The following is a 14,750-nucleotide window of genomic DNA, read 5'->3' on the forward strand; positions in this document are numbered from 1 at the left end:
GAGAGAAGACTCAAGCCACAGAGTCTCATATTTGTCCACTTGTGATCCAAAAGAGCCTGATCCAGAGATAATCTAAGATAATCTAACATTCATAGATAATGCTATTATTCTCATTAAACTTGTCCAGCTCTCCATTCCTGGCAGTTCTCGGATCCATATTGGGTCAAATATTGAGCTAAGTCAATATTTGAATTTGATTGCATTATTGCTAAACTTTATGATCTAGATTGTGGTTGGGTTTTAACTGAGATTCGTGTTAGATTTCTAAAGATTTAAGGTGAAATAAAGAGTTACTGGGCCTTGGTTAAGGCCCAGTAATGTGCCACTAATGTGCCACAGCATCCATATCCTGAGAATTCACTGAGAATCTAGATGTACTGCGATATTTTCTTTAAAAAAAAAAAAAAATGTTCTTTGTACAGGATTGCTTTTGATCGTTTTATGCAACCTAAGAGTATTTTCCAAAACCCTCCACAAGCATTTGATGTTTCAGTGAGATTTGGCATCAACTGAGATGTCTTATCTAATTCAAATAGCTCTGATCCCAGTATAACTAACATATCTCCTTTTTCTCTGAGCCAACTCTGGCTGGCTCAGCAAACCTAGCCTGAGTTACCATCAGTCACCAAGGCGAACACACAAGGATCTTTCAAATAGGGACCATACTTTTATTTCCTTTTTTAAAAAAATTTTTGTTGCACTGGGTCTTTGCTGTGGCACTCAAGTTTCTCTTGTGTCACACAGGCTTAGTGACCCTGCAGCATGTGGGATCTTAGTTCCCTGACCAGGGATGTGAACCTGCATCCCCTGCATTGGAAGCCAGATTCTTAACCACTGGATCACCAGGAAAGTCCCATATTTTTATTTCTTATTTCCCATATCATCTAGCACAGTGTCTGGCACATAAGAGGGGTCCAAAAAGTTTGCTGAATAGAGTGGAAGCACTGACTCATAGTTCACTTTAACTTCTCTGCTCTTTCTCCTTGCTTATGAAAACTTCTAAATAATCAAATATTAGCAAATAGAGTATTTCTGTCCCATTCATTTCTATCAAATTTTAAAAAGTAATGACTTCTTATACTTCAGCTTAATAAGTCTTAATGCCATGCTTTTTTTTTCTTTCTTTACTTCTTTTTTTTTTTTTTGTTTTTGTTTTTTTGTTGTTGTTGTTGTTTTTAGCAGAAAATGGTTTACTGCAGGGCAAAGGAAGGATGGGTGGCTCATGCTCAAAAACTTTGAAATCCCCAGTGGGTTGGGGGGGGTTGGTTTTTTTACAGTGCCATGATATTTTAACTTAGTAATCATCTAATAAGTAAAACTAGAGGTCCATCTAGTGAGATGGAGTAAGTATCTCTATTAAATAAATAATCACTCACCAATTTCTGTATCTTGCATAATTATGTATCCGTGTTTCAGATTTTCTTAAAATTGAGTATGCTATTAAAACAACCTAAATCACCCATCAAAAGGATGTTATTAGCTGAATAATGTGTGTGTTTCATTCACAGATCTTGTAAATTTTCTATCTGACTTCCTTTTTTTTTTCTATAGGTATAAATACTTTTAAAGGCCAGTATTTCCACAGCCGAGAGTATAAACATCCAAATATATTTAGGGACAAGAGCGTTCTTGTTATTGGAATGGGAAATTCTGGCACAGACATTGCTGTGGAGGCCAGCCACCTGGCAAAGAAGGTATGGTTCTTGGTGTTACCTAATGAGGAGCTTTATCTTAAGATGCATGCCTCAAGCAAACTGTGTCTGACACCATGATAGATAATGAAAGGAAAAAATTCCTAAAACACACACACACAAACAGATTTTTTAGGTACTTTTTTCTTGAATGTTCATAAATGTTACTATAAATTCCAGGTGTCATATTGTATCATTTTTCCTCAAAAATTTGGGTTCTCTGACTTCTTATTTTTGCTATTTTCCCAGCAAAAATGAGTTACAGGAAGAATCTGTTTCTTACTCAGTCCCATTAGTCAGAAAATTCTGGCTAATTTTTTCTTACTAAGATCTCCCATTTGCTCCTTCCTTTCCTTATTGATTGCCACCATCCTCATCAGGTCCATACCACCTCACGTGGAATCTGTTACACTTTCCTTCTCACAATTATGGGAAGAGTTACTATTACTGGGGCTTGCTTACTCTGTACCAAGAACAGCACTAAAGGCTTTACTGCATGACCTCAGCCAATCATCAAAACAAGCCATGAAGTAGGTACAAGACTCCCTAACCACCAGTGAAGCAACTGAAACCTAGAGTTAAACAAGCTGCCTAAAGGCACACCACCAGCAGCTGGTAGAGCCAGTCCTCAAACCCAAGTCTCTTCCATTCAAAGCCCCTGCTCCTAATTCTACCTTAAGTGCCTGGACTCCTGCCCCAGTCCAGCCCCATACACACAACAATCCATCCAGACCCCCAACCACCAAGAAACAAATCCTCTGAAAAGCCTGCTCTCCTTATGACACTCACGTTAAAAAACTAACAACTCCTCCCTACCTAAAAAAAAAAAAAAAATCATTAATTACAGGGCTCTCCATCACCTGGTCCAGATCTGCCATTTTAACTTTATCCTGCACTGCTTTCCCACATGATCATCAACTGAACGCCGACTGGTCTACTCTGTGACCTTTCCCACCCCCAAGCCTCAATTTTCCCCTTCACTCACACCATAGCCCTCCCTTCTGCAGTGCCCTTTTCTCTTTTATGACAACTTACATTTACATTCCCAGACACCTCTACCCAACACAAAATCATCTCTCCAGTATGAATTGATGTAATAACTGAAATTTACACTCCTTGGATGGCACTTTGAATTCTTGGTATTGCTCATTTTTTGAGATTTCTCAGTTGGCGCTAGAGGTAAAGAACCTGCCTGCCAAATGCAAAAGACTTATGAAACTCAGGTTCAATCCCTGAGTCAGGAAAATCCCCTGGAGGAGGGCATGGCAACCCACTCCAGTATTCTTCCCTGGAGAATCGCCATGGATGGAGGAGTCTGGCGGGCTACAGTCCACAGGGTCACACAGAGTTGGACATGACTAAAGCCACTTAGCGCGGCAGGGCAATTGCCTTTTATATACAGGCAAAATATATAGTATGTATTATTTATAGTGTGTATTTTCTTTCCAACTATGCTATGAACTCATTGAAAGCCATTCAGGTAACAAATCAATATTAGTTGTTGAATTCTGCTATACCAAATGTTGTGCCAGGCATGGAGGATACACGGGAGAACAGAATAATCAAACAGGATTCCTGCTGTCATAGATGGTATAGTCATGGGGAAAACAGATGTCATGTAAATAAGTGTAAAGAATTAGATCAATAATTGCACGAATGAAAATAGGTATGAGGAAAAAGAATTGGGAGTGTGTTCCGTTCTGGAACTTTAAGGAAGGAACTTGATGATTGATCGACTGATTTGGAGAGACTTAGCAATTTGGTAGAGTTATCCCGAAGGAAGGAAAAGGAGGTTCTGAAGCAAAAATCAGCATAGGCCCATTCACAATGACCAACACATCTGAGTCACATATTACTACTTCTATTTCTCTAACCACTGGAAATTTCTTCAATCTGAAAACATGCTTTGGCACACACCATTTCTATATTGACAAAGAAACTTCCCTTGTTTCAGAATATAATTCATTTCTACCAAAATATCATAACTGATTCTTCATCATGATGAAGAAAGGCAGGTGCAAATATGTATAATGTCAGAATTACTGATGTGCTTATAGTTCTTGCCACCATAAGGCTCCATCATATTATGAGGCTTCCTTGGTAGCTCAGATGCTAAAGAATCTGCCTGCAATGCCGGAGATCCAGGTTCTATCTCTGGGTGGGGAAGATCCCCTGGAGAAGGGAGTGGCTACCTACTCCAGTATTATAAGGTCAATCAAAATGTATCATAAAGGCAGTAACACTGCAGCTATGGCCACCATGCCCCAGTTTATTGGAAGAGAAAACGGGCATTAAACCAGTTGTTTTGTATTTGCAAAGCAACAGATCGGTTGACTAAATTTTTCAATTTTAAAAAGTTATACAGACAACTCTTTGTTGTATAGGTTCCAAAGTAACTATTAGCTTAATGAACTAGGTCAGCTGGTAAACTCAACTAGTCAAATAATCTGTTTTTTAAAAATCCACCAAAACTAGTTTTATTACTGAATTTTACTATCAGTTCTAACAATGCTTTATGTTGAAACCCTTTGCAGACATCTTTTTTATTTTTTCTAACTGCACTGCACAGCGTGTGGAATCTTAGTTCCCTGGATAAAACCTGTGCTTCCTGCATGGGTTTGATCCAGGAAGGCAGAGTCTTAACCACTGGACCACCAGGGAAGTCCCTGCAGACAACTTTCAGTTGCATCCTTGCCCTACTCTTGCCTATAGTCACTAGCATACAAAGTTGTTATCACCTATTCACTATCTTCTCACATGAGATTCTAAGTTCCTATGGCCAACCACAATATATAATTCACCATGGTGTCTAGCACTGAGCCTGGCAGATAAAAAGTGCTCAATAATATGTGCTAAGGCATTTTAATACTCTAGATACTCAAACCATTATCTCAAAAGAATAAAGTAGGAGTTAGAGAAGCCAAAACTATCTTGTCAGGGAGGTATTTTGGGGGTGGCTGGCTATTTGGTGCCTTTCAACTCATGAAAATAATCTCTGACAGAACCAGCCCTGTTCACTGTGTCAAAGTGAGTGACCTCTCTGATTGCTTCTAGGTGTTCCTCAGCACCACCGGAGGGGCATGGGCGATCAGCCGTGTCTTTGACTCAGGGTACCCATGGGACATGGTTTTCATGACACGATTTCAGAACACATTCAGAAATTCTCTTCCAATTCCAATTGTGAATTGGTTGATAGCGAAAAGGATGAACAGCTGGTTCAATCATGCAAATTATGGCTTAATACCAGAAGACAGGTAAATGCAGAGGGGCTGCAGAAGGCTGTTAGGGAGAAGGGGCATTGGTCCTTCCAGCAGCCATAATACAGCAACAAGACTGAGTATGAAGGAAAACTTCATATAAATTACTTAGTCATAATGGCTAACTGTTTTCAGTGCTTGGTAAGTAGAATTATGTGATACATAACTGTCAACAACCCTTTAAAGTAAACCATATAACCTCCCTTTCAGAGTGGGTATACTAAGACAGGGAAATTCAGTCACTTGCCCAAGTTAATCTAGTACCAAGCAGACTCTGTGACCTTGGCAAGTTACATAAACCTTAGTTGCAGCAATCAAAAGAGAATTATTTGTCTATGACTCTTCCAACAAAAACAACACATTTGCCTGTTTCACAGTGTGGGAAAAATTTAATCCTTCACCATCTTTCAAAAAACAGTGCCTTCTTCAGATGACCTTGATTTCAGTCTTATCCTTTCAGTTACAACCCATTACTTAGCCCATTAACAAGTACCAGTGGTTTTATTTTACTTCCTCATTCATTGACTCTGTACAATGATATTCCATTGCCGGGGTAGCACCACAGCCTGGAGGTCCTGTCTGATCTTCCCCCAGATTCCACTCTGGACCAGGATTGATCAGGTGGCACCCAAGCCACCAGGGTTGGGAGACAGCCCCCTTCCTACTACATGTACTTCATTCCTCTGGGTCTCTTCATCCTTCTCTCATACACCTTCCTCTCTCCCTGCTCTTCTAGTCCTGCTATTGTCTCCATTTTTTTCCTTTCTTACCTACCCTCTTCTGTTACCTAACTTCAGGTCCCCTAGGAGTTTTAAACTTTTCACCAGAGCCTTTCCTACCATAAGCTTGATTTAGCCTGAATGGCCACTCAAAAGACTTTATTTAATCCCACAAAGCCTAGAAAATGTAAAAGAAGCCTGAGGAATTGTAATATCTTCCCTGTTAGATTTAGCCAATCCTTTTTCATTTCCAAAGTTCTTAGAAATATACTATTTCATATGTTCTTCATCCTACCCAATCAACTAACAAGGATGGCAAGTATTAGTATCCCTATTTTACAGGTGAATAAAGGAAAGCCTACAAAGATGAAATGGTTTTCCCAAGCTCTGTTAAGTATAAACATTTGGACACAAAGCCACCCTTACTACCTCCTGCTCCAGAGCTCGCTCCATTTGATCACATTGTCTGTTTCTGTGCATTCACCATAAGCCCAAAATGACTCAGCTTACTTAAAACCATCTAGCAAAGCATTTGCTTTGTGATTCCAAAGACACAGCCAGAAAAGGGTGATTCCAAAGGCATAGCCAGAAAAAGCTAATTCTGCCCTTGTTCCTTTTAAACACATGCATACTTTCCTTGTACAATTGCTTCTGAGGAGGAAAGAGTTTCTAGCATTTCTCAGCACATAGAGAAGTCCCTGGTTTCCCTTGTGGTCCTTCAGCATTCAGCTATCTCTAAAATGACAGGGATAACTGAATGCTAGAATTCAGCAGGAGAAGTAGAGCTAGAGAAAATTCTGACCTCCTTCTCCCCAGGCTTCTAAATTCTTGTAAATGGTAAGCATGGTTCCATCATCCTTCTTGGTCGTTCATGAAGCCACTCCCACAAAGGTAACTTCCCACAGTACTGTCACCTCCTGCCTAGCTGAGGGGCAAGTCGCAAAATGAAGAGGAGAAGGGGAGGAGGAGGGCGGGCTGACTGCATCAGTTCCTGGCAGATCTCTTCCTTATCCATGTTAATGTCTAGGGTACAACTAAGAGAGCCTGTGCTAAATGACGAGCTCCCAGGCCGTATCATCACTGGGAAAGTACTCATCAAGACAAGCGTTAAGGAAGTGAAGGAAAACTCTGTCGTATTTAACAACACCCCAAAGGAAGAGCCCGTCGATATCATTGTTTTTGCCACTGGATACACTTTTGATTTCCCCTTCCTTGACGAGACTGTAGTGAAAGTCGAAGATGGCCAGGCATCGCTATACAAGTACATCTTTCCTGCACATCTACCAAAGCCAACCCTGGCTGTCATTGGTCTCATCAAACCCTTGGGCTCCATACTACCCACAGGGGATACACAAGCTCGATGGGCTGTTCGGGTCCTGAAAGGTAAGTGTATAAGAAATAGGAGAACATGGGAATTCCCTGGCAGTCCAGGGGTTACGACTCCTCATTTCACAGTGGAGGGCTCAGGTTCAATCCCTGGTTGGGGAACTAACATCTCACAAGCCACGTGGTGTGGCCAAATTAAAATAAATTAATTTTAAAAAAAGAAATAACAGGATATATGTGTTCAGTTTACTGTGTCAATTTAGATACTGGAAATTTTGAGACTTTTCCCACCTCCCATCTAAAATAATAGAATTTTTTAAAGCAAATTCATCTATTGTTCACTGAATTACAATATCATAATGAATTTGTGCCAGTACAAGCACAAAAGATAAATCATGAATCAAAAAATATCAGCTGCTAGTCTGACTGAATCAACTGGTTCAATGAACATTTGAACACTTTAAAAGCTCAATCAATTGAATGACAAATTCAGTCAAGCCAGTTGTGAGGTTCTGCAATATCAAATAAGTAGTGAGGGGATTTGATTCTTATCTCTTCAACTGGTGGCATAATCACCAGGAGTTAACATTACTCTGCTAACATTTCTGCCAAAAGAACAGATAATTTGCTCAGTAGTAGAAATAAAAGATGTGCAGTAGTAAAGCATCTTTGCCTGCTAAGTAAGCACTGAAGTTACATTGCATTTTTGTTTATTTGTTTGCTTTATAGGTGTGATTAAGTTACCACCATCAAGCATAATGATCGAGGAAGTTAATGAAAGAAAAAAAAACAAGCCCAGTGGGTAAGTTAAGTGCTATGCATTCTTTTTGAATCACAACTAAAACTGGTAAAGCAAATGTAAGACCAGAAACTATAAAACTCCTAGAGGAGAACATAGGCAAAACACTCTCCGACATAAATCACAGCAAGATCCTCTATGACCCACCTCCCAGAATATTGGAAATAAAAGCAAAACTAAACAAATGGGACCTAATGAAACTTAAAAGCTTTTGCACTACAAAGGAAACTATAAGTAAGGTGAAAAGACAGCCCTCAGATTGGGAGAAAATAATAGCAAATGAAGAAACGGACAAAGGATTAATCTCAAAAATATACAAGCAACTCCTGCAGCTCAATTCCAGAAAAATAAATGACCCAATCAAAAAATGGGCCAAAGAACTAAACAGACATTTCTCCAAAGAAGACATACAGATGGCTAACAAACACATGAAAAGATGCTCAACATCACTCATTATCAGAGAAATGCAAATCAAAACCACAATGAGGTACCATTACACGCCAGTCAGGATGGCTGCTATCCAAAAGTCTACAAGCAATAAATGCTGGAGAGGGTGTGGAGAAAAGGGAACCCTCTTACACTGTTGGTGGGAATGCAAACTAGTACAGCCGCTATGGAGAACAGTGTGGAGATTTCTTAAAAAACTGGAAATAGAACTGCCATATGACCCAGCAATCCCACTTCTGGGCATACACACTGAGGAAACCAGATCTGAAAGAGACACGTGCACCCCAATGTTCATCGCAGCACTGTTTATAATAGCCAGGACATGGAAGCAACCTAGATGCCCATCAGCAGATGAATGGATAAGGAAGCTGTGGTACATATACACCATGGAATATTACTCAGCCATTAAAAAGAATTCATTTGAACCAGTCCTAATGAGATGGATGAAGCTGGAGCCCATTATACAGAGTGAAGTAAGCCAGAAAGATAAAGAACATTACAGCATACTAACACATATATATGGAATTTAGAAAGGTGATAACGATAACCCTATATGCAAAACAGAAAAAGAGACACAGAAATACAGAACAGACTTTTGAACTTTGTGGGAGAATGTGAGGGTGGGATATTTCAAAAGAACAGCATGTATACTATCTATGGTGAAACAGATCACCAGCCCAGGTGGGATGCATGAGACAAGTGCTCCGGCCTGGTGCACTGGGAAGACCCAGAGGAATCGGGTGGAGAGGGAGGTGGGAGGGGGGATCGGGATTGGGAATACATGTAAATCCATGGCTGATTCATATCAATGTATGACAAAACCCACTGGAAAAAAAAATAATAATAAAAAAATAAATATAAATAAAAAAAATTTTTTAAAAAAAGAGTAAAAAAAAAATAAAACTGGTAAAGCAAGAGCAAAGAATGGTGTGAGTTACACTGGAGAAAAAAGAAGCGGCTAAGACTCAAAAGGAGGGGAAAAAAAGACTAAGCTAACCTGTTTAAGGAAAGAAAGGAAAAGGAAACTGAGGTTTTAACATCCTAAACCATCACTTTAGACCATGGTCATCTAGCATGACATGGAAACGTAGAGTTTATATCCTAAACCAAATGTAATTAATCCTTATCTACCAGATATTACTCTATACTTCTATCCATAATCAGAAGGCAAACTGTTGTGTTTATCCACTCTGACACCAAAGGGTCTGCTCATTCATTCATTTCAGCAAATCCACGTTCAGCTCTCCTGTTTTTATTCAGACGGCCACTCTAGAACAGGAGTCAAAACAGGGCCAATGGACCAAATCTGCCAACCACCTATTTTCCTATTTTAAATCACTAGAAAGAAGAAGATTTTATGATATGTGCAAATTTTGTAAAATTCACATCACTGTGGCCATAAGTAAAGCTTTATTAGCACACAGCCCCACTCAAGTTTGGGCTTCCCTGGTGGCTCACTGGTAAAGAATCTGCCTGCAGATACAGAAGACACAGGTTTGATCCCTGGGTGGCGAAGACCCCCTGGAGAAGGAAATGGCCACCCACTCCAGAATTCTTGTCTGGGAAATCCCATGGACAGAGGAGCCTGGCGGCTACAGTCCATGTGGTTGCAAAGAGTCAGACACAACTGAGCGACTGAGCAGACTCAATTTAAGTATTGGTTAAGACTGCTTTTGCATTAGGACAGTAAAGTTGACTAGCTGAGGTAGAGACTGTAACATGGCCCTCATAGACCTTAAATATTTAGCATCTAGCCTTTTGCAGAACAAGTTTGTCGGCCCTTCTCCAGAGAGAGGTCTCCACTTGCGCTCTGCTTTTTGGCTACCACAAAGGGCCAGGGACAGTGGAAGGCAGATGGCCAGCTGGGAAGGACTCTTGCTCTCCCCAGCTCCTAATCCTAAAGCACCTCTGATTTTCTCTGTTTTACTGTTTATGTTTCAGACTTTGACATATAGTTTTCACTTGGGAAAAAGAAGGGGTTTGTGACCGAGAAAAAAGACTTAAAATCACTGCCTTTAAGAAACACCACTTTTCTCCTTCATATATATTTCCAAACTTCAAATGTTTTACTATCCTTGTCAAAGTCCTAAATCCCAAAATTATAAAAGCACTTCCAGTGTCTCTTCTTCATTCTCAACCTGGGATATGATTTGATCTCCATTATGCAATTCTAGTATAACATAAATCACTAATTAGAACTACATGAAGCAACAGCTTTTGTCACTTTGGTCAGTCGAGGGATTAATTAATTAAAGATTAATACCAGCATTACACAGAATTTCACCCTACTGAGTTTTGTGATTTTTCACATTATACAAATCAAGCAATAATTGAGTTTTAGGAAGATATAAGAATAGTAAAATTATATAAAACCTTTTTTGCTAGAAATTGCTAATCATTTAACAATAGAACTAAAGTAATACTAGATTCATTATCAGCATTTGACAAACGATGTGTACAGAGTGTTTTTTCACAGGATCTATCTTGTATTTAAACAATACCATGAGACCATTTGACAACTATGGGCGTGGAGGGAAGAATACAGAAACCAGTTCAAATTTTGTGGCCTCATTGTTTACTTCTGGCACTTTTACTTGTTCTAAGGTTACCATTATTTAATCTTTTTGTTTTCTTCTTTATCCCAATCTTCCTTTTATAAAGGTTTGGCTTGTGTTACTGCAAAGCTTTGCAAACTGATTATATCACATATGTAGATGAACTCCTGACCGCTATCAATGCAAAGCCCAACCTGTTCTCTCTGCTCCTGACGGAGCCACGCCTGGCTTTGGCCATCTTCTTTGGCCCATGCACACCATACCAATTCCGTTTGACTGGTCCAGGGAAATGGGAAGGAGCCCGAAATGCTATCATGACCCAGTGGGACCGAACATTCAAGGCCACCAAAACTCGAATTGTACAAGAATCCCCATCTCTCTTCGCAAGCTTACTTAAACTCTTCAGCTTTCTAGCTTTGCTTGTGGCCATTTTCCTGATTTTCCTATAAATAAAAAATTACCTAAATAAACTATCAAATGCACAGAGTAGATGGACAGCAATCTGGTTCCCCCACTGCAACAACTTTGCCTTCATGACTATAATCTATATCTGAGCAATGAAAGCCACCCCTTCCCCTTCCCTGGCTGGCTTGAGAGCCCACTAGTATTCCTGAGTGTCTCCCAGCTCCACCTGCTTCTAATGCCAGAGAAAGATAACCAAGATTTCTGTGCATTTGAAGGCTGCAGGAAGGTTCCAGGTTCATTTTAGAAGAGAGAGTTGTCTCAGACACCACTTTGAGAAATTAGGCCTCTTTCCTATTTTCATATATCTCAAATAAAATTCAATATTTCATGAAAGATTTGGTTGTATTAAAATGGCACTCTTATGGTATCAGTTGATTAAAAATAAAAAGAAAGCAAAAGCCTAGGATTACTTTGAGTGGTCTTTAATTCTCTTTTTAAGAGTTGGGGAAAAGCGAGAAGGGGATGAGAAGTCTGTTAATAAAGACCATAAAAGGATGGGAGGTGTCAACGACTTGGTTGGAGTGTTTCTAAAGGAATGTACCTGCATAGAAGTGCCCATCCCCCTATAATACACTCTTCAACCAAACAGGGTCTTCAGCTGACATAAGAACAAACCCAATCAGATCTATTCCACAGAAAACAACCACCTCCACCCACTCTTGGAACCAGCCTCCAGCACCCAAAGGAAAAACATCTTCCACTCACATACACCTTTACAACTCTGCTTAAAGAGGCAAATGGCTGCCTCTTCTAAGAGTCAACCAAATCCAATTGGACAAGACAGAGCTGAGAAGTCTTTCACAGAGAGATAATAGGAGAAAGAAAAGACAGGAAAAGAGGAGCAAAGGCAAACACCGTGTCTAAAGCAGTTTTTGACCAAGCTATACCAACCCTGGATCCTCTCTCACAGTTACACATTTGAGAATGTGACTCAGCCAGAAAAGGTGTTGCCTTCACATTATCTCACTGAGGGGCTTAGATGGCACACTTCACCTCACAGAGAGGCCCATGGTTTGCACACTGGAGGAAATTCAAAACCTACGGACTCAGGATTGAGTCGTGTAGGTAAGAAGAGATGCAGTTTGTGTCTCTTCCACTCTGGTCTGCTCTTCCAGCTCCTCTTTTTTGTTCCATTTTCTAACACTTCTAACCTATTTCACTTCTTAACATATGTGATATTGTGATATGTAATAACAACTGTATATTTGGTCTTCCTCCTCATTTCCAGCACAGAACTCCTAAGACTCTTGAAATCTCCTAAGTGATGAGAACATAAAGATATCTTTTGTTAATGAGGTGACTCTCGGAAAACACCTAAAGATGGGGGCCAATCACCAGAAGAACCATCCATGTGATTAGAGGATTGGAACTTTCCTTCCACCCCTTGGATCTGTGGGGAGGGGAGAGGCAGGCTGGAGGTTGAATCGATAACCAATGGTTAGTGACTTAATCAATCATGTCTATGTAATGAAACCTCTGTAAAAACCAAAAAGGATGAGGTTCAGAGAGTTTCCAAGTTGGTGAACACATAGAGATTCAGGGAGAATGGTGCCCTTGAGAGGACATAGAAATTCCATTCCCTTCCCACCTACCTTGCCCTGTGTATCTCTTCTATCTGGCTATTCCTAAATTATATCATCCTTTTATAATAAACTAGTAATCTATAAATAGAATGCTTCTCTGAGTTCTGGGAGCCAAACTAGTTCACAAAAGCACTAATTATTTTAGCAAATTGTTGAACCCAGTTAGGGGCTCATTGAAGCTTCCTACCTACAGCTGGTTCTCAGAAGCACAGGTGACAACCTGGGCTCATGATGGACATCTGAAGAGAAAGCAATCTTGTAGGACCAAGCCCTTAACCTGTAGAACCTGATACTATCTCTAGGTAGATAGTGTCAGAATCAAGTTCAACTATAGGAAACCGAGCTGGTCTCCAAAAACTGCTCAATGGTGTGGGAAGAAAACCCCCACACATACATTGGAATTGGAAGCAGAGCACTTAATATAGGAACTCATAGTGGAAAAACTGCTCTGCTGAATATAATAGAAATGACTTTGGGAAATGCTTTTCTCTCCCGTGAAGCAGAGCTGACACTTGAGCATTCCTCATGAAGTTGACTGGGAAAGTTGGGTACCCAGGGTGAAGCAGGGCAAGGTGAACTATCCAGGCAACCATGTGGCAAACTATGGGAACAAGCTGGAGCCTGAATCTAATCTCATCTGCTGAACACATTGTACCAAGAGACTGAATACACAGACAGATTATTGCCAAGTCATCTACAGTAGAACTCTGACCCATAGCCTCTGCAACAATCAGATTAGAACACTCAGGACCAAGACTTGGTCAATAAGTGCCAGCTTCTCTAACTCTTGCCCTGGTTCCAACTCAGAAACAACAAGGAAAATCAAATATAATCCCCAAACCAGGCACATGTGATGCCTTGCTTCTCATTAGCCCACCTCCACCTTTCCCACACCAACAATCTCCAATAAGAGTATGTCTGAATCCCTCCCGTTTTCTAATTTTTTAAAAAAATTCCCCTTCCTGCCTTTGAATCTCTGCCAAATGTAATGATGGTAGCTGAGTTTCTTACCATGGCAAGCTCTGTCTTCATGGGGAAGTCAGTGCTACACAATTTAACAAGAAACAGACAAGGAAATATCAGCTGATTACTCCAAGGTTGTTGCCGTTTGTGGTTTAGTTGCTAAGCCGTGTCCGACTCTTCTGTGACCCCCTGGACTGTAGCCTGCAAGGCTCCTCTGTCCGTGAGATTTCCCAGGCAAGAATACCCGAGTGGGTTGCCATTTCCTTCTCCAGGAGATCTTCCCGACCCGGGGATTGAGCCCGCACCTCCTGCATTGGCAGGTGGATTTTTTACCACTGAGTCACCTGGGAAGCCCCTAGTCCAAGGTAACAGAACTAATAAGTGGCTGAGTGAAGACATGGATCTGCAAAACATATATCCAGGGATCTTCTTAACGCCAGCATTTAAGCCTGTGGTTTCCAAAGTACAAATAACTTCAGAAGTCTTAATAGTGATATCATGAAAGTCATATTACAAGGATATTGCTCCATGAAAGCATCCATATGTCTCCCTTTCTCACTCTGCCTGAGTGTGTGTATAGACCTGCCTCTCTATCCAAGCACATCTGCCGTGCTGTGTCTGGAATTTTGCAGCTAATTTCCTCCATGTAGACCACTATGCTTCTGAATCTCCACATACATCTTTTTCACTGTTCATCCCTCCCTCTTCTTCTCTGACCATGACTATTCTAGACCTGCTCTGTGGCCATAATATAGAACAAGGTCAATAGGAAGAGGGGGTCTCATTCCTCACCTTGGAATTAGGCCATAAATCATACTGGGAAACAGTATGTCAATTATAGTTTTACAGAGTCTCCAAACATCTCTCAGAACCAAAATTAGATCACCTTGAAAGGAGTGCTCTTGACAATGCTTATTCATTTATTTAACTGTGGAAGAAGAAAAC

General features: G+C 40.4%; 1 protein-coding gene across 4 annotated transcripts in view; it reads left to right on the top strand.

The window, feature by feature from the left end:
• Window positions 1–12,811, top strand: part of LOC122708195 (dimethylaniline monooxygenase [N-oxide-forming] 1-like) — a 38,700-nt gene extending 25,889 nt beyond the window's left edge. The window contains exons 5-10 of one of the 4 annotated variants that reach the window (XR_006345042.1): window positions 1,552–1,694; window positions 4,746–4,945; window positions 6,695–7,050; window positions 7,723–7,795; window positions 10,181–10,284; window positions 11,053–11,086. Coding sequence is in view for 3 of the 4 variants with exons in the window: in XM_043924375.1 (XP_043780310.1) it covers window positions 1,552–1,694; window positions 4,746–4,945; window positions 6,695–7,050; window positions 7,723–7,795; window positions 10,901–11,243 (1,115 nt within the window). In the remaining variant the exon portion in view is untranslated. Of the gene's footprint in view, window positions 1–1,551; window positions 1,695–4,745; window positions 4,946–6,694; window positions 7,051–7,722; window positions 7,841–9,145; window positions 9,282–10,180; window positions 10,285–10,900; window positions 11,663–12,487 lie in introns of those variants that run through there. The other 3 variants (XM_043924376.1, XM_043924377.1, XM_043924375.1) reach the window with 3 other exon arrangements.
• Window positions 12,812–14,750: the final 1,939 nt, after the last annotated feature.

The sequence above is a fragment of the Cervus elaphus genome, chromosome 14, assembly GCF_910594005.1.
Source record: "Cervus elaphus chromosome 14, mCerEla1.1, whole genome shotgun sequence".
Lineage (NCBI taxonomy): Eukaryota > Metazoa > Chordata > Mammalia > Artiodactyla > Cervidae > Cervus > Cervus elaphus.